This window comes from Elephantulus edwardii, unplaced genomic scaffold (assembly GCF_000299155.1).
Source record: "Elephantulus edwardii isolate Elephantulus edwardi_28Jun2011 unplaced genomic scaffold, EleEdw1.0 scaffold00066, whole genome shotgun sequence".
NCBI classification, from domain to species: Eukaryota; Metazoa; Chordata; class Mammalia; order Macroscelidea; family Macroscelididae; genus Elephantulus; species Elephantulus edwardii.
The window spans coordinates 6,655,535-6,683,155 of record NW_006399816.1 but is presented as its reverse complement, the minus strand read 5'-3'; the positions used below and the strand labels follow the sequence as shown (position 1 = coordinate 6,683,155).

The 27,621-nt window shown below is 42.7% G+C and overlaps 1 protein-coding gene across 1 annotated transcript in view; it reads left to right on the top strand.

Annotated features, from left to right (window-relative positions):
* SCAMP5 (secretory carrier membrane protein 5) overlaps positions 1-27,621 on the top strand; it is a 97,886-nt gene that overhangs the window by 65,265 nt on the left and 5,000 nt on the right. Inside the window, exons 3-5 of the mRNA XM_006888382.1 lie at positions 2,726-2,948; positions 26,216-26,270; positions 27,267-27,395. Of these exons, the coding sequence (XP_006888444.1) occupies positions 2,726-2,948; positions 26,216-26,270; positions 27,267-27,395 (407 nt within the window). The remainder of the gene's footprint in view (positions 1-2,725; positions 2,949-26,215; positions 26,271-27,266; positions 27,396-27,621) is intronic.

Below are 27,621 nucleotides of genomic sequence, written 5' to 3'. Positions count from 1 at the left end.
AAGCATATGTGAGGTGAAGCTTCACCATCCTTGACTCTAAGTAGCACTTTGACTGCTCCAAGACATTGTTGTTCTTTTGGCAGTTCATGGAATATGTGGCACTCTTCTCTAACACCGCAGTTCAAATGCATCGATTCTTATTCTGTCATTTTTCATTGTCTACCTCTCAGATGCATCGCAGATGATTGGAAAGACTGTGGCTTGAGTCAGGCACTCACCTCAGTTTTAGATATCATTAGATATCAGTTTAGATATTATTAATCTCCAGGTCTTTGGAAAGATCCCTGACAGCAGACTTTCCCAATGCTATACATCTCCTTATCTCCTTATTGCTGGTACAAAGGATATAGATTGTGGATCCAAGGAAGATCAAATAATTGACAATTTCAATAATTTCTTCTTGGCACCAGCAGCCAGGAAATTAAAAGAAATATTGCAATGGGAAAGTCTGCTGTTAGGGACATCTCCAAAGTACTCAAGAGCAATGGTGCCACTCTGGAGACCAAGGTGTGCCTGATATAGGCCATGGTCTTTGCAATCACTTGCTATGCATCAGAGAGCTGGACAATGACTAGGGAAGATAGAAGGGAGTTAATGCCTTTGAGCTGTGGTGCTGGAGAAGAGTATTGAATGTACCATGGACTGCTAGGAAAACAAATAGATTTGTCCTGGAGAGGGTTAAACCAGGCTGCTCCTTGGAGGCAAGGATTCTGAGGCTTTGTCTGGCATACTTTGGACATGTTGCAAGGAGGGACTGGCCCTTGGAGAAGGACGTCATGCTTGGGAGGGTGGAGGGACAGCACAGGAGGGGAAGACGCTCTATGAGGTGGATTGATTCAGTGACTGGGGTAATCGGGGTGGGTGTGTCTGAGACAGTAAGATTGGCACAGGACAGAGCAGGTTTTAGGGCTGTTGTAAGTAGGGTAGCTATGAGTCGTAAGGGACACAACGGCACACAACAACAACAATCATGATGTTGCTATCATGATAACACAGTAGTGAAGACTTTTGTTTTCTTGATATTGAAATATATTTCACATTGAAGGCTTCAGTCTTTGTTCTTCTGCAGCAAGTGCTTGAGGTCGGATGGTCCCATGCGAACCCCAATATCTTTCCAGAGATCTCACATGGATTCTCAACATTTCTCCTGTAAGCTCCATGCTTGATAACTTCCATAGGTCTTTTCCATTCATCATCTCATTGACTTTTCCTCACAGCTCTATAACTCTGCCATGACTTGTGCCATTAAGTGGATAGCAGTGAGTGTTTGCTAGTATGTGGATAAACCAGGGACAGAGCCAACAGCAGAACCCAGTTGTCCTGACTTACAGACCAGGGCTCTTCCCTCCAGCCTTGTCAGCTGGCAGCTGAGTTTGCTTTCTGCTCATCCCTCACAGTCTCTGAGACTCCTTCCCTCTCTAAACTTGTACTTGTCTGTCTTTCTTCACCCCACCCCCTTTCTTTCACAGCTGTGGGAGTAAGGCTCCACTCTTGGCAGGCTGAAGCCAGACAATGAGCCCTTATTCTGGGCAAAGAATTCCTGCAGTGTCTCCCACCCACTAGGCCTCTTTCCAAGCCCAGATTGTTGGGGGTGGAGTAGGGCACCGTGGAGGGCAGGAGCCATTGGTGGGCAGGACAGAGTAGCTCTGACTGTGGAGATCCCAGAGGCAGATTGCTATGTAAACAAATATCACTCCCAGCAAAAGCCTGATTTCTGCCCCAGCCACAGCTCTCATAGTGAATCCCTCTCAACACTTCATTCTTCTGGATTTTTAACATTTGCCCTGATTTTTGTTCTCCTTATATACTTAGATCTGTATATTATTCTCTTTCTTCTTCCCCCATCCCTGTATCCCTTTCTAAGCCTTTCTATTATTTTGTGTTGCTTCTCTATCCCTGTTGCTCATCTCTTCCTCACGTCATCCATTAGACTGGTGGTGCAATGTTTAAGGCACTCAGCTGCTAACCAAAAGCTCAACAATTCAAACCCACCAGAAGTTCTGTGGATAATATAAGACAGTCTGCCTCTATAAAGATTTACACCCTTGGAAACCCTACAGGGCAATTCAAATCACTATGTGCTGGAATTGACTCAATGCATTTTGTTTGCATTCTTTTTTGGTTTCTCACTTCATCATGTTCTCTATTCTTTTTCTTTTCCCCATCCTTTGTACAAGTCTTGATCTTTCTATACCTCTATATCTTCGTCCATGTTTCTCTATTCGTGGTCCTGCTCTGTTGTCTATGTAATTTACCTATGGATCTATGTCTCTCTCTGTTTCACCTCTGTCTCTCCATGCCTTGTCTTTCATCTGTGGTCTCTTCTCTCTCTCATCTGTGGATAGCCTGTGGATCATTTAGCTGTAGTTGTTATGTACTATGGAGTTGTAGTTGACTTAGAGGCAGTAAATCTCACGGGAGATGGCCCATCTTTTTCCCATGGAGCAGCTGGTAAATAGAACCACATGTCGTTGGATTGGCAGAACAACTTCATTCATACCCATTAGGCCTCATATCAGGGTCTTCTGCTCACAACAATCTTTCTCACTCCTTTCTCGGACGTCTCTTGGACCTCTGGTTTCAGCATAAGGATTATTCTCCTCAGTATATAGATGTGGACGCTGAATATCTTTCTTGCAGACTCTTGCCAAGCTCAGGTCCAGGAACCAGCACCTTGGACAGTTCCTTAAAGGTGTGGGGGCCGTGGGTCCTGCCTTCTCGCGAGCTCAAGAGGAGAGGTCCTAGGGGAGGAGAAGCAGTCTCGCGAGAACGGCTGCTGCAGCTTGCAGCGGCGCGGGCGCGAGAGGTGGCAGCTTGAGGCGGGCGCGCGCGCGCTCTCCGCTCCCCAGCCCCCGAGCGGCTCGCGGCCGGCTCCGCGCCGCATCGTCCAGTGCATCGCAGCTCAGTGCAAGCGCGGCGGCCTTTTGGCAGCCGAGCGGCCAAGGCAGGTGAGTCCTAGGCCTGGGGTACCGGAGGATGGTTTTGCAGGGAAGCTGGTTTCGGGACTAGAGGGGATCGCTGGCTCCAGTTCTGCGTCTTTACGCTTTACCTTTGGATGCAGGGGCCCGGCCCGAGCTGCTGGAGAGGTGGGAGAGTCGAGGTGACCTTTCTTTACTGGGGCGGAGAAGGATTAATTACTCGCTGTGCCCCCAGACTCCCATCACTGGCTCCTAGGAGAGAACTAGGGGCTTGGGTGACGTCAGACCTCTGAATTCTGGAGCTTGGGCCTCGGGCTCTCCATTCTTTTCAGCCCCACTTGGCATTCCCAGGAAACAGATCTCCTGCTCCTAGGGATGGCGCAAGCGGCAACGGATGGGAGTGAATGGAGAGGGGGTGGGTGGGGCTGTGACTGCCCTTGGCTCCTTCCCCACAAGAAACGTCTGCAGACAGACCCTGGTTTTATTTTATTTCAGAGTGACTGACCTTTGAACGCTGGATAAGAGCCACCTCAGGCTCTTGCGGGCGGGGAGGGGGACGAGAATGGGTTAATTGGCCTTGAACCTGGCCTCCACCAGGGCTTTGGGGTGGTGTATTGGGGGCGCCAGAGGGAGCTCATTCCAGCACAGGCAGGAGTCAGTCATGATGAATGTGAGGTGTTTGGGAGCGCCTGCCCCTGCTTCTGGTCTGGGGGTTGGGAGAACTGAGACTCCGGATGAGTGCTCGCCATCTCAGGCGCTTCAAACCAGTAATGCTCCAGCTGCCTGATGGGAGTTCCAATAGACAGAAAAAAAGACGATAAGAACCAAATATAAGGCTTTCTGGAGAAGAGGATATTGGATGGGAGAACAGTCTAGAGAGGGTATTGTATTAGTAGAGGCAAAAGTATAGAAATGGGTATGAAATACAGCCATTGAGGAGCCATGTCTGTGAGCCCAATCATGTGACTGTGCCTAGGTAGAGGTGTGGAAAATTTTGAACTTGTGCCCTACCTGTTCTGCTCCCATGGTGCATCTAGTGCCCTTTGATCTGAAAGCGAAGATGGTTCTTATAAGGGCTTGATTGGCAGAGAAACTATTGTCTGGGGTTATGTAGATCTTTCTAGTGCAGGGCTAGCAACTGGGGCTGGGTGATGCTGGGGGTAAAGCCTCCAGAGCTTAGAGAAAAAGTGTGTGTGTGTGTGTGTGTGTGTGTGTGTGCGCGCGCGCGCGCGCGCCCCCCCGCGCCCCAGAGAAGAGGGTCTTAGTTCTAGTAAACCCCACAGAGAGTTAGTGGAGGGATGTGCCCGGAAGCCAGGCCTTGGGCTGCTTCTTTAACCCTTTCTCTCTTTGGCCATTTCCAAAAAAGTTGCTTCCTGTCGCTGGGCACCTCTGCCAACACTGTCCTCTAGGGATGAAATAATAGGTCTAAGTACTCATCTCCCTGAGGAAGCTACTTGTTCTAGTTTTGAGCCTCCTTCCAGATCTTCTTCCTTTCCCATTCCTCCTCCCTTCTCCCTACCTGCCCCATCTCCCCACAGCATTTCCCCTACAGGTTGCGCTTCCTTTTCTGCTCCCAGGCTAGAGCCACTGATGATTTTATGAAAGAAGTTATGTGGCTGGATTGAAGCATGCCCTGGGTTTAGCCTGATTGAGGCAAGGTGATAGTCCTTCCATTTCTCAATTTGGGGAATATGCCCCAATCTTAACAACATGGATTGACTGATACCCGGGTGCGAGGGGATGAGGAAGAGATGGAATGAGAATGAGCAAGCATTTTAGTGCCCAATCACTGGCTCAGGATTAAAGCAGTGGAATGTAAAGCAGTGATCTCAGAAAAGGCTTCCCAGGTGGAGTGTGAGGAAATTATGGGGCTTAGAGGAGCTGAAAGGACTGCCCATTTGTGGGCACTGGAAGAGAGTGTAGCTAGACATGAAGCTGGGTTGCGTAGGAAGACGGCCTATGAGCAGGTGGTTTGTAGCTGATTGGTACAAAGCCTTGAATGCCATTCCAGACACAGGAGCTGTAGGGGGCTGCTGAAGAGTCATCAGCAAAATGGTAATAATATGGCCAGGAGACTGCTGTTTTCTGGGGATAATTCATAGTTCTGGGTCTTAAGAGATGCAAGTGTGAGGCTGCCCCCCCCTCCAGTAGAGCAGGAGGGGGAAACCATACATCAAAAGGAGGAAGACAACGTGCACATCTGTACCAAGAAGAGTGCATTCTTGGTTAGAAGAGGGAGGACTTGGTGAGCATGGAGCCTAAGAACTTGTCCCACATCTCTGGTCTTATGTGAGGCCAAGCTTGGCTTTCTTCTCTTTGCTGGGCATCTACCTCACTTTCCCACTATGGGAGCTGTCTTCATTGCCTCATAAGAAATAGGAGAAATTGCAGTTTGAGTGTCTGAAACAAAATGCAAGAGATATTTATTTTGTTGTTAAGTAGGAGATAATGTCCTTAAGTCTGCACCTTTGTGGGCAGATATAGGGGCCCCTCCACATTATGAAAAACTTTTAATTGAGAAGTAAATTGCTACTTCTCTGTTTTTGCAAAATCTAAAAACTTTGGTTTGCAGAGCCCAGTTATTACCCCAGATGTACATACACACATCCAAACACATACACGTATATACACAAATAAGATGACTAGCCTTAAAATAAAGAAAGAGCCTAGGGTTTTCCATCTTCTATCCCTAGCCTCTTGTAACTCTCCCAAACACCTCATATATATTTCTCTTTCTCTCTCTCTCTCTCTATATATATGTATTTTTTTTTCTGTCTCTCTCTCTCTCCCCTATATATACACACACACACACACACACACACACACACACACACACACACTATATATATACATACACACTATATATATACACACACACTATATATACATACATACACACTATATATACATATACATACACACTATATATACTATATATATACTCTCTCTCTATATATATATAAATGGGGCAGTCTTGCCCCGCGTCCTAGTTCTGAATTCTGGCTTCTGCAGTGAGTCATTCATACTTTGCTACACTGATTTATCTTTAATATAAACTCTCTGTTCACCTTTTGGAAACATGTGGGCAAGATTAAGGCTTAGGCTGGAGCCAGGGTTAGGAAGGAACTTCTTTCTTTGAAGCTTCTACATTCTGGTTATTAATCTCCTCCCTTCTCTCTTGTTTTCCTGAAGGATTTTAGTGCTGGTTTACTGCCTGCCATTCATTGTCTTGTTACATGGGAGACAATGCCTCCTTCAGCTGCCCTTTCAACCAGCCTCACCTGAACTGGCCATCATAGGCGTGTGGCTACCTGAAAGTGTACATTCCAAGATCCTTCTCTGATCAAAATTTAATTTCTACATTTCCTGCTTTTTGACCTCTGGGAGACCTTTAGTTCTTGGAAACTTTCATTTTCTCTATCCTTTTCTATACCTTCCCAGTCTCTCTTTTTTTTAACTCCATGGTCCAGGAAACCATTCTCTCTCATCTGTGCACTAAATTTACGGCCTTACTACTTTACCTGTGCATCCCACTGCAGCAGCAGACCTCCCCCATCCCCTGAATTCTGTATTTGGAGTATAAAAAACTTCTGGAGACCATCAGATAACCAGGACAGTCTAATATTTCCATGTGGGGCTCTAACCTCGGCTCTCTCTCTGTCACTTCTAGAAACCTTTGCTCATGTGCCCCCTCAGCTTCCCATTTTAGCCCATAGCAGGAGCATTCTGAAATGGACCACTTTCCCAAAGTCTTTTCCTCATCTAGAGGGTGGTGGTTGACTGTGTGGGGAAGCAGAACTATACCCCAGTTTACCCATCACTCTCACATTCCAGTAAAGAAGTATTCCTATTCTATTGTCCTCGGCTACATGCTGCAGATGCCTACCCTTTCTGTTTCCTGAGGTACCCCTGACTATCAGTTATTTCTTCATCTCCTATATATGCAACTTCTCTATTATAGCAGCAAATATCTTTCCCCTAGTGATTAAAAAGGAGGTGATGTGGTGGGTTGGGCGTTGGGCTCCTTACCAAAAGTTGACAGTTTAAACCCAACATCTGTTCTCTGGCAGAGAAATGTGGCAGTCTGTTGTTGTTAGGTGCTGTCAAGTTCAGTATGACTCATAGTGGCCCTTTGAACTACAGATCTGAACTCTGTCCTGTCCTGTGCCATATTATTTCAGACATACTTGAGCCCGTGGCGGCAGTCACAATGTCATTCCATTTGTTTGAGGGTCTTCCTTTCTTTCGCTGACCCTCCACCTTTCCAAGCATGATGTTTGTCCCTCTTCAATGAATAGCTTCTAACGACATGCCCAAAGTGTATGAGATGAAGCATTGTCATCTGTGTTTCCAAGGAGCACTCTGGCTCTGTTTTCTCTAGGATATATCTGTTTGTCCTTTTGGAAGTCCATGGGATATTCAGTACTCTTCTTTAACGCAACTCAAAGGCATCAATTCTTCTGTCATCTTTGTTCATTGTCCAGCTCTCACATACATTGTTGTTGTTATTATGTCCCATCAAGTCACTTGCAACTCATAGCGACCATATGTACAACAGCCCTAAAACCTGCTCTGTCCTGTGCCAGTCGCACTGTCTCCAATACACCCATCCCAATTACCTCAGTCACTGAATCAATCCACCTTATAGAGGGTCTTCCCCTCTTGTGCCATCCCTCCACCCTCCCAAGCATGATATCCCTCTCTAAGGACCAGTGCCTCCTTACAACATGTCCAAAGTATGTCAGACGAAGCCTAAAAATCCTTGCCTCCAAGGAGCCCCCCCAGTTTAACCCTCTCCAGGATGAACCTGGCAAATGATTTAAAAGAACACAGCCTAAACGAAATGTATCTTAGTCCTCAAACTGACATCATTGCTCCTCAGTAACTTGTAGAAGCCCCTAACTGCAGATTTTCCCAATGCAATACATTTCCTGGTCTCTTGACTTGGTCTTTTGACAGATGTTTGTTGATTGTGGATCCAAGTAAGATGAAGTCCCTGACAGTTCTAATCATTTCTCCATCTATCATAATACTGCCTATCAGCCCAGTGGTGAGGATTTTTGTTTCTTCTTTTTTTTTTTAATTATTATTATTTTGTGTGTGTGTACTGTCAAATCAGATCTGACTGGTACAGGAGGAAATTCCCCTCCTTCTCCAGCAGAGCCTCTGGTGGATTTGAACTGTGTACCTTTGGGAATGCAGTGCAGTTTCCTGCCACTAGGCCACCAGAGCTTCCTGATTTTTGTCTTCTTGAAGTTAAGATGCAGTCTGTATTGAAGGCTTTGTTTTTCATATCTTTGATCTTCTGCAGCAAGCACTTTGAGACCTCCTCACTTTCAGCAAAAGTTGTGTCATCTATCAACATAACCCATGTTGTGGAGGAGTCTTCCTCCAATCCTGATATCACATTCTTATTTTTTTTAAAACACTATTTTATTATATAATTTTTTTCTGTGTGTATTGTCAAATCAGATCTGACTGGTACAGGAGGATATTGTCCCTCCTTCTCCAGCAGAGCATCTGGTGGATTCAAATCACACACCTCTGGGATTGCAGTGCAGTTTCTTGCCACTAGGCCACCAAAGCTCACCCACATTCTTCTTTATAGAGTCCAGCTTCTTGAATGATTTGCTCAACATACAGATTGAATTGTTATGGAGAGAGGATATAACATTGATGCACACCATTCCCAATTTTAAACCATTTAGAATTCATAAAAAATGACAGCCTCAGAAGCTCTGTTGTTGTTATTTTATAGACTCTCCTTCTCTTTGTGTTTGCCTGCTGTCTCACCACAGTTAGATTGAGGCTATGAATCTTTTGGCAAGAATAAGACAAAAGTTAGTGAATCATATCAGGAAGTATGTGATGACAATATGTCAGAACTGGTGATGGAACCATTTTTGGAAACAGGATCACAGATGTTGTTGTTATGTACTGTTGAGTTGGAACCAACGCGTAGCTGACCCTCCAGTGGGTTTTCTGAAGCTGTAAATCATATGAGAGGAGCTTGCCCTTTCTCTCCTTCAGAGCAGCTGGTGGATTCTAACTACATGCGCCTGGTTGGCAGCACAGGCCTTACCACTAGGCTACTAGAGCTCCCTTAGGAACCTAGGGGGCAATTCTACTTTGTCCTATTGCGCTGCTGTGAGTCAGAATCAACATGATGGCAGTGGATGGTTTATAAAAATGCTCAAGTCTATCCTGCCTCCCTTGGCTGAAATTTTAATTCACATACTGAGAATAATATTAGTGAACATACTGAAGCACTATGCATCAAGCACTATAGGGAGCAGAAGTGGCCTCATGCTATCAGCACACAGTTCAAATCCATCAGCTGCTCTGCGGGAGAAAGATGGGCAGTCTCCTCCCATGTGATTAACTGTCTCAGAAAACCCATCAGAGGGTCAGCTATGGGTCGGTTCTGATTTGACAGTACCCAACAACAGTACAACAAATGATTGACAGTGGTCATCATCTCTTGATGTAGTGAAATTGTTTTTGGTATTTTTTTTTAATTCTCTGAACATTTTAGAGACCATTTAAAATTTTTAGAGAATAAAAGTAAAGGAAACAAGACTTTATAATCTTTCCTTTTTCTGTGTTTTTTTAATTTATTGAGATTTTAATGAAAGTTTATAGAGAACTTGGATTTCCATTCATTCATTGTTGCACATTTTCCTCCCAGCCCACCCCCACCCAGTTCACTTTTCTTTTTGAAAAAAATGAAACAAACTTTCATTGTTGTACAATTCCCACCCCATGCTCCAGTCACTTTCCTATGCAGCTTTTATTCTGGACTGTTGTCATGCAAATAATACCAAATCATATATTCCTTTAAGCAGTTCTTTCCCTCATCTATTTCAATGCAGTGTATATTATTTATCCCCTCTTTCCTTAGTTTCCCCCAACCCTGATGTCAGTCCTGTTTTAGAACAGTGGCACTATGCAGTATTTGTCCTTTTGTGACTGAGATACTTCATCCAGCATCATGTCTTCCAGGGTCACCCATTTTGTATAATATTTCATGAGTTCTTTTTTTTCATTGCAGCCTAGTATTCCATTGGGTGAATATATACATACCAGAGCTTCTCCATTCGTTTGTTGATAGACTTGGGTTGTTTCCATCTCTTTGCTATTGTGAACAAAGCACCAATAACCATGAATGTGCATATATTTGCTTGGGTGCAGTTCTGGTTTCTTTGGGGTATATTCCCAGTTGTGGAATTGCTGGATCGAATGGTATTTCTATTTCTAGCTTTTTGAGAATGCACCATACTGCCTTCCATAGTGGTTGCACCATTTTATACTCCCACCAACAGTGAATAAACATTCCACTTTCTCCACAACCTCGCCAGCATTTGTTGTTTGCTGCTTTGTTGAATTTTGCTATTCTTATTGGGGTAAGATGATATCTCATAGTGGTTTTGATTTGCATTTCTCTTAGAGCTAGGGATTTTGATCATTTCTTCATGTATTTGTTTGCCATATGAATATCTTCTTTGGTGAAGTGTCTGTTCATGTCCTGTACCCATTTTGCAATTGGGTTGTTTACCTTTATCTTGTTGTATCTTGCTCAAGTATTCTAGAAATTCTAGATATAAGTTCCTTATCAGACATGTCATTACCAAATATTCTTTCCCAGTCTGTGTGTGGCTTTCCTTTTTATCCTATTGGAGAAGTTTTTGCATGTGCATAGTTATTTGATTCTTAGAAGGTCCCATTCATTTATTTTATCCTCTCCTATTTGTAGGTTTTTCAGGATGCTTGGAAGACTGTTCATGTTGTGGATTAGGGCTGTGGATATAGTCCTTGGTTTTAGTCCTTAGTCCTTGATCCACTTTGAGTTGGTTTTTTTGTGTGGTGTGAGGTGTGGGTCTTACTTGAGTAGACTTTATAATCTTGAAAGATCAGTCTCCTAGACTTGCCCCTACTTTATCTCCTTCATGTTTTCCTTATTTCCTGGCAGCCTGATCTCTTCCTCATCACTCACCTGAAACTCTGCCTTCCTATTTGCTGTGCCAGCCTGAGTCACAGTTGACTGCTTCACGGCCACTGAGATTGTTGACATAATTGACTAGTCATTAAAAAGATTGAAGTAGATCACTATTCATTGACATGGAAAAAATGTCATGAAATATATTGTTGCATGGAAAAACAAGTTACAAAACAGCACACATAGAGTTACCTCATTTTTATCATAGGTGTTTTCATAGGCACTAAAACCAAATATTTCTAAGATAACTTCTGAAGCACCTAACCCCAAACCATTAATTGGGTGGCTTCTGAGAAGGGAGATTTTGGAAGGATTTTAACTTTGCCCACTATGTACTTTAAATTTTAAAAAATTACAGATACTGTTTTGATACACAGGTAAATAAAAACATGAAAAATGCATCATGGTTGAGGTTCAATGAAAAAGAAGACAAACAATGAGCTATATTGACATAACAGTGGCTACAACAGTGTGTTGAAACATAGCAGTGATTGTAAAGTTTGTGTCCTTCTGTACATCATTTCCATGAGTTGGAATTAATTCAGTGGCACCTAACAACTACAAAAAGCAACTGAAAAAAACTCCAACCCAAAACAACTCACCAAAGCTGAGTATATGTATATACTCACTGCCCACTGCAGTGGGCAGCCCTGACCCCTAGAGTAAGGGTAATTAAGGGTGGAGTGGAGCCTGTGGAGCTTGCTCCAGGCCCTAGCTTCAAATCCCATCAGTTCCTGTGGCCCTCAGGCCTGCCTTTAATTGTTTTTGGTGAAACATTCTTCTAGGTCGTGTAACCCTGGTCTGCCCACTTGCCGTACAGAGGTAACCCGTGGTCGCTGTGAAGCCAAACACTGTGACACTGATGAGTCAGATGCGAGAATGGTTACCCATGGTGGACAGTGTTTGGTGAAGCTCCCCGATTAAAACAAGCTTGGAAGAAGGAGTGGCACCTACTTCCACAATAGCTTGCCTCTGGAAATGCTATGAACCTGGAGAAAGGACAAAAGTTATACATGAGGTGTCCAGGACTTCCGTTCACAGGGTCACTGTGAGTCACCTGTGACTCGACGGCACTTAACAACAACAACAACATATATATAATATATATATGTGTGTGTATATATATATTAAATACATATATAAATTTTTAAAAAAGAAATAAACTTAAGATTCTGGTAAAATGCAGAGAACATTACACCTTGCTGTTATTTCTCTTCGCCTCCTTACTGACTTCCTTTCCCTTTTCTTCCATCCCACTACTGTAACCACAAATCAGTTTGGTCTTTATATATTGCCTATGGCAGATATTGCATGTAAGTGACATTGTACATTTGCCATTTTCTGATCAACATCTCTCCGCCTGTGTTTTCAAGGTTTGTCCATATGTTATAGCATGTGTCAACTTAATTTCTCTTCATGGCTACACGATGTCCTATTGCATGTATGCATCACATTTTGTTGATCCATTCATCTGTTGATGGATATTTAGGTTGATTCCCAAAATTTACCTTTTAACCATTTAAATTGTACAATATAGTGACATTTAGTGAAAGCCTCTATTTTTTATATAGTACTGTTCCCAGAACCACTGGTGGATTGAACTGCCAAAAAGGCATGGCCTTTGAGTTATCAAAGGAACTCCCTACGGACTAGGCCACTAGAGCTCCCTTTTGCCTCGTGGTTGTTGTTATGTGCTGTCACGTCGCCTGCAACTCATAGCAACCCTGTGTGCAACAGCTCTGAAGCCTACCCTGTCCTGAGCCAGTCTCTCTGCTTCTGACACACCTACCCCCATTGCCCTAGTTACTGTATCAATCTATCTCATCTGAGATCTTCCATCCCTCCCTTGAAATGCCCTTCCACCCTTCTGAGCATGATTTTCTTCTCCAAGGATTGGTCTCTCCTGACCAAATGCCCAAAGTATGTGAAACATAACTTCAAAATCCTAATCTCCGAGGAGAAACTTGGTTTCACCCTCTCCAAGACAGACCTGTTTGTTTTCTTGGTGGTCCATGGTATGTTCAAGACTCTTCTCAAGCACCACAACTCAAAGATACCAATTCTTCTTCTGTCATCCTTAGTCATTGTCCAGCTCTCTGATGCATAGCAAGTAATTGTGAAGGCCATAGACTGGATCAGGCGCACCTTAGACTCTAGATTGACATTGTTGCTTCTCAGTACTCTGTAAAGGTCTTTGATAGCAGATTTGCTTTCCCAATGCAATTCTTCTTTTGATTTCCTGACTGCTGGTGCCAAGAGTATTGACTGTGGAGCTGAGCAAGCTGTAACTGTTAACAACCTCAATCTCTTCTCCCTCTATCAGGGTGCTTCCAGTTGGTCCAGTGGTGAAAATTTTTGTCTTCTTTTTTTTTTTTTTAAATTTTTGTTTTCTTGATGTTGAGCTTCAATCTATATTGAAGAGTGCAGTCCTTGACCTTCTGTAGCAAGCACTTTGGGTCCTCTTCAGTTTGAGCGAGCAAGATTGTGTATGTCTCGCTAGTCTTCCTTAACTCAGATCAGTTTCCCTACATAGTTTTGTTTCTCATGACTGGTTTTTGTCTTATCTAATGTCCCACTCTCTGGATAAACAGTTTTGCCAACAGTACAACGTAAATGATTTTGTGTCCTGTGTACATCACATTAGAACCAAACCAGCTGCAGTGGTTGATTCTGATTCAGTGGTAGCCTTGTGCGTTGCAGAGTAAAGCCGTGTTGCAGAGCAGAGCTGTGCTCCATCAGGTTTTTGATGACTGTAGGGAGAAGCTTGCCATTCTTCTTTCTGAAGCACTTATGGGTGGATTCAAACCACCACCTTTTCTGTTAGTAGCTGAATGCTGTTAGTTTGCACCATGCAGGAACTCCTATGCATTACAGAACCAAACCCAACCCAGCTCACTGGCTCGAGTGATTCTGATTCCTGATGATCATCTTGGGTTTCTGAAGCTATAGATCTTTATGAGAAGAGACAGCTCCATCTTTCTTCCAAGGAACAGCGGGTGGAGTTAAACTATTAGCATTTCAATTTGCAGTTCAGCACACAATGCATCCCGTCACCAGGACTCCACATGTGTCATATTGAGAAACACATAACGTCCTTTTCTCCTATGATTAGAAATGCTGTTTGATCACTTGGTCTGCCAGATTGGCTCATGATAGATGTTGCTGTTCTCTATTGTGATTAATAAAAACCTGAGGAGGACATTCATCTTTTGTGATTCTTCTCTACCCCAGCAACTGTTTACCACCAGTGGTTTTAGCAGCCATTGATAACCCTTGCCTTTATAAATTCTTAAGTATTGTTGTGTCCTGTGAGGTTAGAATGGACTCATAGCCTTCCCTCCAGTGGGTTTTTAGACGTAGTTAATCACACAGGAGATTGCCCATCTTTCTCCTGTGCAGCCGCTGTTGGGTTTGAACTATAATGCCTTTGGGTGGACAGCACAACTCTTTCCCCCTAATCTACTAGACTCCCTCAATTCTTATGTAGGGATTCTAAAAAAGTCTGTCCTTTTGCAAGTCCTAGAACTTTCTCTCCTTCAGTTTCTTTTGTGTGTCATTGTGGCCTTGTTCATTCTTTTCATAAAATGTGGTATAATCCTCCATGGAAATTCTTATAATTTCCAACTTTTTGTTGTGAAAAATTTTACACCTACACCATAGTAGTTGTTTTTGTTCAAACATTCTTCTAGGTTGTATAGCCCTGGTGTGTCCATTTGCCATACAGAGGTAACTTGTGGTTGCTGTGAAGCTGAACACTGTGACACTGATGTGTCAAATGCATTAATGTCCCATTCTGGACAGTGTTTGGTGGAGCTTCCCAATTAAAACAAGCTTGGAAGCAGGAGTGGCATCCATTTCCATTATAGCTTGTCTCCAGAAACCCTATGAACCTGGAAAAAGGATGAATGTCACACAAGTGTTGAGAACTTTTGTTCATAGGGTCGCTATGAGTCACCTACAACTCGACGGCTCTTAACAACAATAATACCATAGTTAAAAGTATCAAGTACAATGGACACTGTGTACCTTCCTTTAGATTCACCAAATGACATTAACCTTTTGCCACATTTTCTCTGTTTATATCAATGTATCCATCCATCATTTATTTCTTTTTCTTTTCTGGATTATTTCAAGTAACTTTCAGACATCCTGGCAATTTACCTGGAACCTTACCCTTTAATACTTGAGCATATGTACGTACATGCATTTCCTAGGAATAAGGACATATTCCTACAAATCTCAATAACATTATCATTGTAAAAAGAGTGTAGACAGATAGAGATGGCCATATCTGACCTCTACTAACTCCACAAAGGGTAACTGTCCCATCTACAAAACCAGTTTATATAAGGTCAGACATGGTCTCTCAGGCTTTTGCACCTACTTATAATTCCAGCACTAACCTTACGGCACTGTTGTTGTGTACCATTGAGTAGGGGCTGATCCTTCAGTGTGTTTTCAGAGGGAATTAATCTCCTGGGAGGAGATTGTTCATCATTCTCCCACAGAGCACCTAATGGATTTGAACTGTGAGCCTTCATGATTACGGTGCAGCTTCTTACCACTAGGCCACCAGAGCTCCTACCTAACAGCTTTACTGGGTCTGAAATCTGTTGCAATGACCACACAACCATATTCAGGGTTATGGGGTTTATTAGGGAAGTTAACAGGCTACAATTCAGATTGGCAGTAAGATCCAATCCGTTAGTCCACATAGCTTCTCAGTTGTAACATTCCTCACTCCAGACAGCTTCTTTCTCCAGTGTTTTCACAGGCCTTTTGACCTTGCACTTCATGGCTTAAGTCAGTGTTACAAAGTTTGTTTAGTCCTACCAGTTAGGGTGTCTTTTCTCAGTCCTCCAGCAAGCTTGGGTGAAGGCCGCTGGTTCTGCCTCCGTGGGCAGGTCAGCTCTGTCTCATGTCTCTTCCTGGTTCTCTGTTGTGGCTGTTCCTATTCTCCTGTAGATCCTGATCTGACAAGCACAACAATCTTTGACCCTGACAGATGTGCACTGCTTTCCTTTTCCTTGCTGGTGATGAAGTTCCCAAATTTTCGCTGCTCAATCAACTTAATGTAAACCTCGTGGAATGGTGAAAGGATTCAATCCACTTGTGGACAGATTTGCACAAACAATTTGAATGTTTGTGTCCACTAATGTGGCAAAGTTAAGGGCAATAGCCTAGGAAAGTTGTTACACCACCCAAGAAATAGAGTGTTGACACAGTATTATTTAGTTTAAAATCTATTCAGATTTCCTTAATTATTCCTGTGATGCCCTTTATAGCTTTCCCCCTTCCTAAACCAGAACCCAAAGTTTACACATTGCTTCTCCTTATTATATGATTTGTTGTTATTAAGTGCTGTCAAGGCAGCTTGAACTCATAGCAGCCCATCCATACAGCAGAATAAAGCACTGCTGGATCCTGCAGCTTCCTCACAGTCTCCTTTGTGCGTGTATCTTTAGTCCTTTCTAAATTTAAAGGAGCTGCTTATATTTTTTGGCAGGAATGTTACATAGTGATGGTTTATTCTTCTCAATGTCACATTACCCCAAAAGTCAAACATACTGCCATCGAGTTTATTCCACTTCCTAGCCCTCTCCATTGGGTACCAAGGCAGTCAATCTTTATAGGAGGAGACTGCCTGCCTTTTTCCCATGGAGCAGTTTATAGATTGGAACTGCTCACCTATCAGTTAATAACGCAACATGTAACAAACACGACATCACTAGAGATCCTTTTTGTCATGTTGTCAGTCTTTCCCTATGACAGGTAAACTTAAGTATCTCGGTTCCCTAGTACTGCTGTAACAGGAATTTCATAATTGCATGGCTTTCAAGAATAGAAATTTGTTTTCTTATAGTTTGTAGGCTGAACTAAAATTAAGATCTTGGCTGCGTCATTTCCTTCTCTGTAGGTAGTCTTGGATGTCCCTTGGTCCTCTGACTTGTGGAGGAGCTTCATCTGGCATCTCTCCCCTTTTATTTTTCACTTCTTTGTGTTTGCCTATCTGTGTCTAATCTGCATTTTAAATAAATGTGATATGAGTTGATTTAGAAGCCAATCAGTTAAGTTCTAATGATGTCGTTAACAAAGCAAAGCAAACTCTATTTGCAATCAGGATCACACTGACAGGTATATGGGATAAAATTCCAACACATATTTTGAGGACAAATAATTTCATTCATAGAATTAAGTTCATTTGGTTAAGGTGATGTTTCGTCAGATTTCTCAGCCATGAAAGCATCTTTCTCCCTTTGTGATTCATAAATCACCACTGGACTGGTGCTTTTAAGGTTTTCTAACTCACCTCTTCCCCAGCAGTCTTTTACCCACTGATTTTAGGAGCCATGAATGATACTTGCCTCAATTAGCAATTACATTAGTGCAAAATACTGCAAAGTGAGTGGCTTAAAACCACAGAAATTTATTCTCACTGTGTGTAAAGGTAAAAGTTCAAGTTGAAGGTGTTATCAGGGCCCTGCTTTCTCTGAAGATCCTCTTTTGTCTTCCCCAGTTTCTTGTAGTCCCAGGTATTTGCTGACTTGCAGCTTTAGCATTCTCTTCCTCCGCTGTCACTCACATGATATTCTTCCCTCTGTGTATCTCTGTGCCTTTTCTCTTTTATAAGATGCCATGCATACTGGATTACGATCTATCCTATGCCAGTATGGCCTCAGATTAACCAATATTGTGGTTGTTGGGTGCCTCGAGTTGAGTACGCCTCACAGTGACCCTACGAATAACAGACATGAATCCAGTCCTGTCCTGTCCCATCATCTTCTCTGACACTTGAGTCCATTTGCCACAGTCACTGTCTGTCCATCTCATTGAGAGTCTTGCTCTTTTGTGACCCTCCACCTTTCCAACATGATAGCCCTCCAAGGAGTAGCTTCTGCTAGCAATATGCTCAAAGTATGAGAGACAAAGCTTCACTATTTTTGCCTCCAAGGAGCACTCACGGCGTACTTTTTTCTAAGTCATATCTGTTCTTTTGGCAATCCATGAGATATTCTGTATTCTTCTCCAGCACAGCAATTCAAAGGCATCAATTAATTTGTTAACCTTATTCATTGTCCAGCTCTCAGACAACATATTTTTCTAAATTTGTTGTCCATTTTTTAACCCCCTCCTCCAACCCACCCTCCAATGCGCCCCTTGTTTTAGATTGTTGTCATACATATAATGCCTAATTATATATTCCTTTGGAGAGGTCTTCCCCTCATCTGTTCTAATGCAGTGTTCATTATCTATCCACTCTTTTCCCATTCTCTCCCCAAGTCCCCCATGTCTGTCCTATTTTATAACAGCGGTGTTATGTAGTATTTGTCCTTTTGTAACTCAGATATTTCACACATCATAATGTCCTTCAGGCTCCCCTATGTTGTGTAATGTTTTATGAGTTCATTGTTTTTCATTTCTGTATAACATTCCATTGTGTGAATGTACCAAGTTTTTCTATCCATTTGTTCGTTGAAGGGCACTTGGATTGGTTCCATTTCTTTGCTATTGTGAATAATGCAGCAATGAACATGAGTATGCATACATCTGTTTGAATCGTGGCTTTGGTTTCATTAGGGTATATGCCCAGTAGTGGAATTGCTGGGTCAAATAGTATTTCTTTTTCTAACTTTTTTGAGAAAGCATCAGACCACCTCCCATAGTGGTGGCAATATTTTACACTCCCACCAGCAGTGAATAAGAGTTCCAATCTCTCCACAACCTCACCAGCATTTGTTGTCTGCTATCCTGTAGAATTGAGACTGTTGTGTACCATTGAGCCAGAACTGACCGATAGCTGACTGTCCGGTGGGTTTTCAGAGGTTTGCTATCCTATTAAACATTGTTACTGTTGCTGTGGTGTTACTGTTACTGGAGTGAGATGATATCTCATAGTTATTTTTATTTGCATATCTTTGAGAGCTAGGGATTTTGAACATTTCTTCATGTGTTTGCCATCTGAATGTCTTTGGGGAGTGTTTGTTGATATTCTGTGCCCATTTTGTGATTGGGTTATTTACATTTTTCTTGTTGAAGTGCTTGAGTATTTTATAAATTTTAGATATAAGTCTTATCAGATATTTCATTGCCAAATAATTTTTTCCCAGTTTGTGGGTTTTCTTCTTATCCTGTTGGGAAAGTTTTTTGATGTACATAGGGATTTGATTCTTAGATGGTCTCATTCATCTGTTTTATTTGCTCCTGGTTATAGGTTTTTTTCTTATGCTTGGAAAACTGTTCATGCTGTGAATTAGGGCTTCCAGGATTGCTCCTAGCTTTTCTCTAATGAATTTTATAGTCTTTGGCTTTACTCTTAGGTCCTTGGTCCACCTTTTGTGTATAATGTGAGGTGTGGGTCTTGCCTAAGTTTTCTGCAGATGATTTTCAGATAGCATATTTTAAACGTCCTTTAACAGTCATATTTATAGGTACTAAGGGTTTGTTGTTGTTACCTGCTGTTGAGTCACTTGCAACTCATAGCAACCTTGTATACAATAGTCCTGAAACCTGCTCTATCTTGTGCCAACTTTACTGTCTCTGATACACCTACCTTCATTACCCCAGTCACTGAATCACTCCATCTTTTCTATGATCTTCCTCTCTCTGTCCTGCCACCTTTCCAAGCATGATGCCCCTCTCCAAGAACTGGTCTATCCTTGCAACAATATGTCAGATGAAGCTTCAGAATCCTTGCCTCCAATGATCAGCCTCTTTGCTTCACCCTCTCCAGGATGAACCTGTTTGTTCTTCTGACAGTCATGGTATAATCAACAGTCTTTTCCAGCACCACAGCTCAAAGGCATCAATTCTCTTTCTATCATCCCTAGTCATTGTCTAGTTCTCTGATGCATAGCCGGCAATTGCAAAGACTATGGCCTGGATCAGGTGCACCCTAGTCTCCAGGCTGACATCATTGCTCTTTAGTACTCTGGAGAGGTCTCTGATAGCTGACTTTCCCAATGCACTCTCTTGATCTCCTGGGTAAAGACGGTTTTCTGAAGAAAGACAACGATTCAGTCATAAAAATTAGTATTATAAAATTAAAAGACTATATTTACAGCTAGCATTCTTGTTTTAAGAAAGAATTTTTCAGCTAAAATTCCAGATTCCTTTCTTATATTTGCCCTTGAGAATAGAAGACTGTGGTTTAAAATTACTTGGGCTATATCTGTTTTTCCTGTGTGGATGCATTATTATTTTATTGTACAGTTTCCTTTTTTTGCTTCAATTTTTATTTTCTTATTTGTTTGTTTTCTGGATTGATTTTCTTAAATGTGTAAAACAGTATATAAACAAATGTATGTAAAAAGCCATGTCATGCCCAGAGTAGATACAAAGATTAATTGCATTGAGGAAGTCTACTGTCAGGAACCTCTCCAAAGTGCTAAGAGTAATGATGTCAGTCTAGGGTCTAAGGTGTGCCTGATCCAGGCCATGGTCTTTGCAATTACTTGCTATTATGCATCAGAGAACTGGAAAATGTCTAAGGATGGTGCTGAAGAAGAGTATTGAATATACCATGGACTTCCAAGAGAGCAAACAGGTCTGTCTATATTGGAGAGGGTAAAACAAAGTTTCTCCTTGAAGACAAGGATTTTGAAGCTCCATCTCACAGGGCACGTGGCCAGGAGGGACCAACCCTTAGAGAAGGACATCATGCTTGGAAGGGTCTGGAGGGACCGCTCAGAAGAGGAAGACTCTGGATGAGATGTGTTGACACAGTAACTGGGGTAATTGGGGTAGGTGTGTAGGAGACAGTGAAATTGGTTCAGGATAGGGCAGGGTTCAGAGCTGTTGCACATAGGGTTGCTATGAGTCTCAGACGACTCGATGGCACACAACAACAACAACAACAACAACAGAGTAGTCTCAATATTTATTCTAGTCCTTCCATCCTAGTTTCATTCATCACTTGTAGATAACATGTTCTTGTGTTTTGTTTTGTTTTTTTAAACAATAAGCAGATTCAAATGAATGTTTTCTTTTCCCTTCTTTCTTATATGAAAAGTGTTTTTGCTTTGTTCTGTTTTTTTGCTTAACAATATATTCTGGAAATTATTCCATAGCAGTTCATAGGAGAGGTTCCTCATTCTTTTTATGTCTTTCATACTCCAGTTTATTCAAACAGTCACCTTTAGAATGTTTCAGGCATTTTGCTGTTGCAAAGTATTTAATTTTGAATAACGTGTGCATTTTGGGTTTTTTAAATTTTTATATTTTTTTTAAATGTGTGCATTTCTCGATTTTTATTTTCAGTACCTAATAGCAAAGTGGGATTCTTGAGGCAAAAAAGGAAAAGGTATTTTTATGTTTCTTTCTTTCCTTCTTAGTTATTTTTTTTTAATACAGAAAAAAAGAACATAATATACAGTGTTCCACATCTTCTCTTTCAAATTACTAGTAATTGTTGGGATCTTTCAGTATCAGCACACAGAGAATTCTTCCTCTTTTTTGATTATTATATATTCATTCACACACACTCTCCTCTTCCCCTCCCAGTTCCCCTTGGAAGACTGTTAATTGACATACACATGGTTTCTAATTATCCGGTCCTTTCATTTTTTTTAAAATAGCTTCAGAGTATTTTGAAAAATAATTTCAGAATAGTCCATTGTGTGATTGCACCATTTATGTAATCAGTCTCCTATTGATGGACATGTAGGTTGTTTTCAATTATTTGTTATAGTGAACAATGCTATAATTAACACAGCCATATACACTTAGCATTTCATGCCTGGCTCTGTGAAGTCTGTCTTTCTTTTTTTTTTATTTATTTTATTATTTTGTGTATGTGTACCATCAAATCAGATCTGACTGGTACAGGAGAAGATTGTCTCTCCTTCTCCAGAAGATCATCTGGCGGATTTGAACCATACACCTCTGGGATTGCAGTGCAGCTTCTTGCCACTAGGCCACCAGAGCTCCCCTGTCTTTCTTTTTGTGAGAGAGCGTATTAGGTTTTTTCTGTCTTTGGTTCCATATTATATAATGCAACAAAAGATTATAATTGTCCAAACTTTTCATTGTTATTATTCTTGTTATGTGCTGTTGAGTCACCTGCAACTCATAGCAACCCTATGTACAAAAGCCCTAAACCCTACTCTATCCTGTGCCAACCTTATTGTCTCTGACACACCAACCCCCATTACCCCGGTTACTGAATCGGTCCATCTCATCGAGGGTCTTCCTCTCTTGCACTGTCCCTCCACCCTCCCAAACATGATGTGCCTCTTCAAGGACTGGTCCTTCCTAGTAACATGTCCAAAGTATGTCAGACGAAGCTTCAGAATCCTTGCCTCCAAGGAGCAGCCTGGTTTCACCCTCTCCAGGTCAAACCTGTTTGTTCTCTTGTCAGTCCATGGTATATTCAACACTCTTTTCCAGCACCATAGCTCAAAAGCATCAATTCTCCTTCTATCATCCGTAGTCATTGTCCAGCTCTTTGACGCATAGCAAGCAGTTGCGAAGACTATGGCCTGGATCAAGCACACCTTAGTTTCCAGCCTGACGTTGTTGGTCTACAGTACTCTGGAGAGGTCCTTGACAGCTCACTTTCCCAATGCAATTCGTCTCTTGATTTCCAGGCTGCTGGTACTAAGAGTGTTGATTGTGAAGCCAAGTAAACTAAAACTATTAACAATTTCAATCTCTTCACCATCTATCATGATACTGCCAATTGGCCCAGTGGTGAGAATCTTTGTCTTCTTGTTATTGAGCTTCAATCCATTTTGAAGGCTGCAGTCCTTGACCTTTTGCAGCATGTGCTTCAGGTCTTCCTCTGTTTCAGCAAGCAGGGTTGTGTCATCTGCATAACATAGATTGTTGATGAATCTTCTTCCAATCCTGATGCCACATTCCTCCTCATACAGTCCAGCGTCCTGGATGATCTGTTCTGCACACAGATTGAAAAGGTATGGAGACAGAATACAGCCTTGGTGGATGGCCTTCCCAATTTTGAACCATGCAGTGTCTCCTTCCTTTGTTCTGGTGACTTCCTCTTGGTTCAAGTATAGGTTTCACATATGTACCAGTCCTAGAGGACACATCACTCTCTCCTGGGAAATTGTCCTTTTGCATTAGCACCTTGCTGCAAATGGAAGAGAAGAGGTACTAAGCCACAAGAAGTCAGTCTTGGAGTAGAAGTTCAAGGCAAAGGACTTTTCTGCAGAACTGTCTGAAATAGGAAGCCTTCCCTAATATTTGAACCTGATTGTTGTACTTAGAGACTCTTAAATTCAAGAGATACTGGCCACAGCATAAGAATCTGGCAGCAGCATGAGGTGTTCGGACTCAGAAATCCTGATGACTTGAGATTTAAGCCATCGTATCCAGGGCTGGATAAGGGAAGAGAGGTGTTGTATGGTGTAAAAGCTGAAGTGAAAAGGGGTGCTGGTGGAGTAGAGAAAGGGATAGATCCAGACACATGTGGCAAGGGTGGGGAGCAACACTGAATCTATTGGTCATTTCTTTAATTGGGTAAATGTCTTTCATCTGCTCCTTTCTGTAAAATGCTTGTTTGTTTGTTTGTTTTTTTAATTAAAAAAAAAATTTAAGACAGACTACAGACTTCCAAAATAACAGGCCTTCAAAAACCCTATGTACAAAACTTTTCTTTAGCTCCAGAATTGTACTAGAAATCTAGTATCTTTTTAAAAGAACACATTTTATTGAAGTATATACACATATAAAACACATATAAAATATACACATATAAAACAAATATAAAACACACACAATGCCCCTCATGCACGGCTACCACCTGTCATTGTGGGGGAGACTTGTATGCTGCCAGCATTATGCTGAATAGGTTTCAAGGAAGCTTCCAGACTAAGGTTGGAAAAAATACCTGGCAATCTACTTTTAAAAAATTTGCCAATGAAGGCCCCATAGAACATAATAGTCTGATGTCCAACTGATCAAGGGTATGTATCCCCAGGGAGACCTCTCGCTGGCTTTCAGCCTCACATCTTGGCCTTTGCTTTGATCAGGCAATTGTAACAAAGCTCTTTTCACTTTGCCATCTTAAGTATCTCCAAAAGCACCTCATTCAGCTAAGCAAGCATAGGGCTAATGTAACTCAGCTCAGTTTCCTGGCAAATGTCCAAAGGCACCCACTCCACCAGTAAGCCTCCTGCCCAAAGGCATTCAGCTTTATCGCTGTTGGCCAGAATCCCACAGCTCTGTGTTTCTCTGGTCTCTTGATGCTTCTGGTTCCTGCTGTCATACTGCCATCCTCATACCACTTCTTGAAGTCTCACTGATGTTTAGGCTCTGTCTTTAAAGTCAAGGAGTTTCAGTGCAGGGATCTCAGGCCCAAAGGACACACAACTCCTGACTCTTCTTGATAGCAGTGAGATCTTTTTTTGCCTCCAGGATGGCTCATTTTAAGCCTAGGCAACATTGGCCTATCCCCCATGTTAACATTCAGTACAACTCTATTTACTTGGTCCCATCCCATAAGGGTCTCTTGTACTTTATTAAATTTATTAACAAAGAATCTAATCATCACTTAAATGGGCCACAACCATCTCATATTTTCATAATCCTACTCAGTCTAGTGGTGGAAGTTACAAAGCCCATGGCTAGAGCAGCCTCTTTAAGTGACGTACTGCACTGCAGAAGTGTTTTGTTTAGTTGTGTGTAGTGCCCCCATGAGTTGGGGCTAACTCAATGGCAATTAACAGCAACACATGAGAGGAGATTGCCCATCTCTTCCAAGGAGCAGCTGGTAGATTCGAACCAAATGCCTTTGGGTTGGCAGTACAACTTCTAACCCTCTAGGCCCACCACAACCCTTTAAACAGCAATTCAGCCTCACAGAAAAGTGCACAAATGGTAACTGTGTGCTTAATACATTTCTACAAAGCAAAAGTATCTGCAGAACAAGTTCCCAGAGTAAGAAATAGCCCAGTACCAGCACCTCAGAAGTTGGTCCTTCTCAAGGTTAAGACTATCCTAACTTTTAACATCATTCATTAGTTTTGTTTACTTTTAAACTTGTTATGACTGTCCTGGAGGTTTCATTGACTTAGCACTTAGTCACTGACCACTGTTGGTTTTGATTCTATATATTCTATTTAAGTTATTGTTTTCTCAAGGTGATTTGCTTATTTACTTCCTTGACCTTAATTTGTCAATGCAATTTTTAAAACAATATGTATTATTTAATTGTGTTTTTGATGAAGGCTTACACGGCAGGTTAGATTCTTATTCAATGATTTCTAAACCGGTTGTTCCATGATGTTGGTGACATTCTTCACAATGCACGAACATTCTCATTATTTCTGTTCTAGCTGTTCTGTTGTTTTTAAAATGCATTCCTAACACAGGCCTCCTGCTGTGTTCCTGTGTAATCCAAATGGCTGTAAGACATTCCTTTGTGGGAGCTCCCCTGGCACCTCACATCCAGAGTCCCCACAGAGCAGTGTTTCTTGGCTTCGCCTGGGTCTTGTACGTCTTCTCATGCCTGCATCCATCTCAGGAAACAGTCCTCCAACTACCTGGTTGTCGAAGATGGCCAAGGATTTTCTTGGTTGTCTTGCTCCCTCTTCCCCCAAGTCTTGGTCCCTGTCCCCTATGGGTCTCAGGAGCCACAGCCTAATACTCTTCTCTACAGCCTCACCTACTATTACCCTGTCTGCTTTTATACCTTACTTAAAAATGACTTCCTGCATCAGAGTCTATGTTCTGCTTTTTCCCCTGCCCCAGGTACCTCCTCTTCATTCTCCAGATTTCCACTTTTAATTTCCTGGACTCCTCAAATCAGGTTAGATCACCTTGATAGGTGCTATGTATGTGTTTGTAGCAGCCAGATTTTTTACTAGTATTTCCTGCAGAGGTTATTAACTACTGTGCGCAGAAGGCGGAAATCTTGTCTTGTTTACTGTCTCTCTGGCAAATCATAAGTCCTCCAAAGTGAATGAGCAATCAGAGGCAGGAAGAGGGGAGTGAAGCTGTGACTCAGGCCAGAGTGCAGCTTGTCCTATGGTCAGGAAATAGCATTTCCTCTTTCAGAAGTCTCTGACCACTAAGCACTTTTCTGTCACATGGATTTCCCAACATGGTCTCCTCCTAGGTCCCTTTACTGCCCTTGGATGAGATCTTAGGCTGAACTCGGAGGTAAAGGGTGGGATTGTCTGGAAGGAGGTGGCTGTGAGGCAGGATCTACCTTGTGGGCAGCTGACCAGGGGAGCCAGTGAGGACTAAACCTATCAAAGAAGAATCCAGCCCTGCTGGGGATGAAAAAAGGATTGGGATGATCTCTGATCCTTATCTTTCTCTGGCTTCCCTTTCTTCCCAGGTCAAGACAAAGAGGCGTGGACAGGCTGCTGGGTCAGCTGGTGCCATCATGGCTGGTAAGGAGTAGGACCGGGCCTGTGGACAGGCCATGATGGTCAGCAAAGATGAGATAGTCTTCCTTTTTGCCTCTTCATCCTCCCCTAGCGAGCTCTGGTGGCTTAGTGGTAAAGCATTACATTGTCAACACAAAGGCATGCCGTTTGAATCTACCAGCTGCTTCACGGAAGAATGATGTGCAGTTTCTTTCTTTGCTGTTTATAGCCTCTGACAAAGCTCCTGGAGGGTCAGCCATGGGTCGGTCCCAACTTGATGGTACACAACAACACAACAACTTCCTGTACCATGTTCCTAGGTGTTTTTAGATTCCGGTTTGGAGACCCTAACATGACTGTATCCAGGAATCACACCAGGACACTGTCTAGCCCCCAGCCACATCTCTGGCCCTAGAGATCGGGGACCAAGCATCATGGTGACTCTGTCTCATTATACATCTGACTGACCAGCATGACACTGGTGGCTCAGCCATTGTCTCAGTTGCCTCCATGACTTTTCAGTTCTCTGAGACCTTTTCACTAAGGTTTCTGTGTTTTTGGCTTTGAAAGGCTCAGAGGTATAGAATGTCACAGCTTTACAGACCTTTGGGGACTACCTAGCCTAATCCCTTCCAAATGAATAAACTGAGATTTAGAGAAGGATCATGACTTGCCAAGAAGTGTGAATACTGGAGTGGGGATTGAAGCCCAGATTGCCAAATTCTCACCCTACTCTTCTGCTTGGATTTGCTTCCCTACTAAGTTGGATGCTGTCTATCATGATGGATTGCATGGTTTTTTTTCCTCTCCTGAAAGTCAGTGACATTGCATCAAAGCCTTGAGTTAGTTTAAGGTTATGGCGGACCTAGGGGAGCAGGGATGCTAATGGGATCACAAAGGGACCTATGGTCGCGGAGACCCAGGTGGCAGCCCTGACCTGGGAAAGGGTATTTATCTTGGTTCCATGGATTGTCAGGAAGAAGACTCAGAGTCATGCCATGTAATGTGTCTCCCTCACAGAGAAAGTGAACAACTTCCCTCCTTTGCCCAAATTTATCCCGCTGAAGCCATGTTTCTACCAAGACTTCGAGGCAGACATTCCTCCCCAGCATCTCAGCATGACCAAGCGCCTCTACTACCTCTGGATGTGTGAGTCCTGTGGGGATGGGACTGGGTGGGGCAGGATGGGGCAAGGGAAGGGAGGGAGGACTGGTGGGCCCTGGACACTCGGGTGGGGCGTGCTCAGGACTGGAAGTCCTTCATTCCCTTCATTCATGCATGAGCTGGTAAGTCTTTCTCTGGGCTAACTCCCTACCGGGCCTCAGTGTCCCTGGGCTAACTCCCTACCGGGCCTCAGTGTCCCTGGGCTAACTCC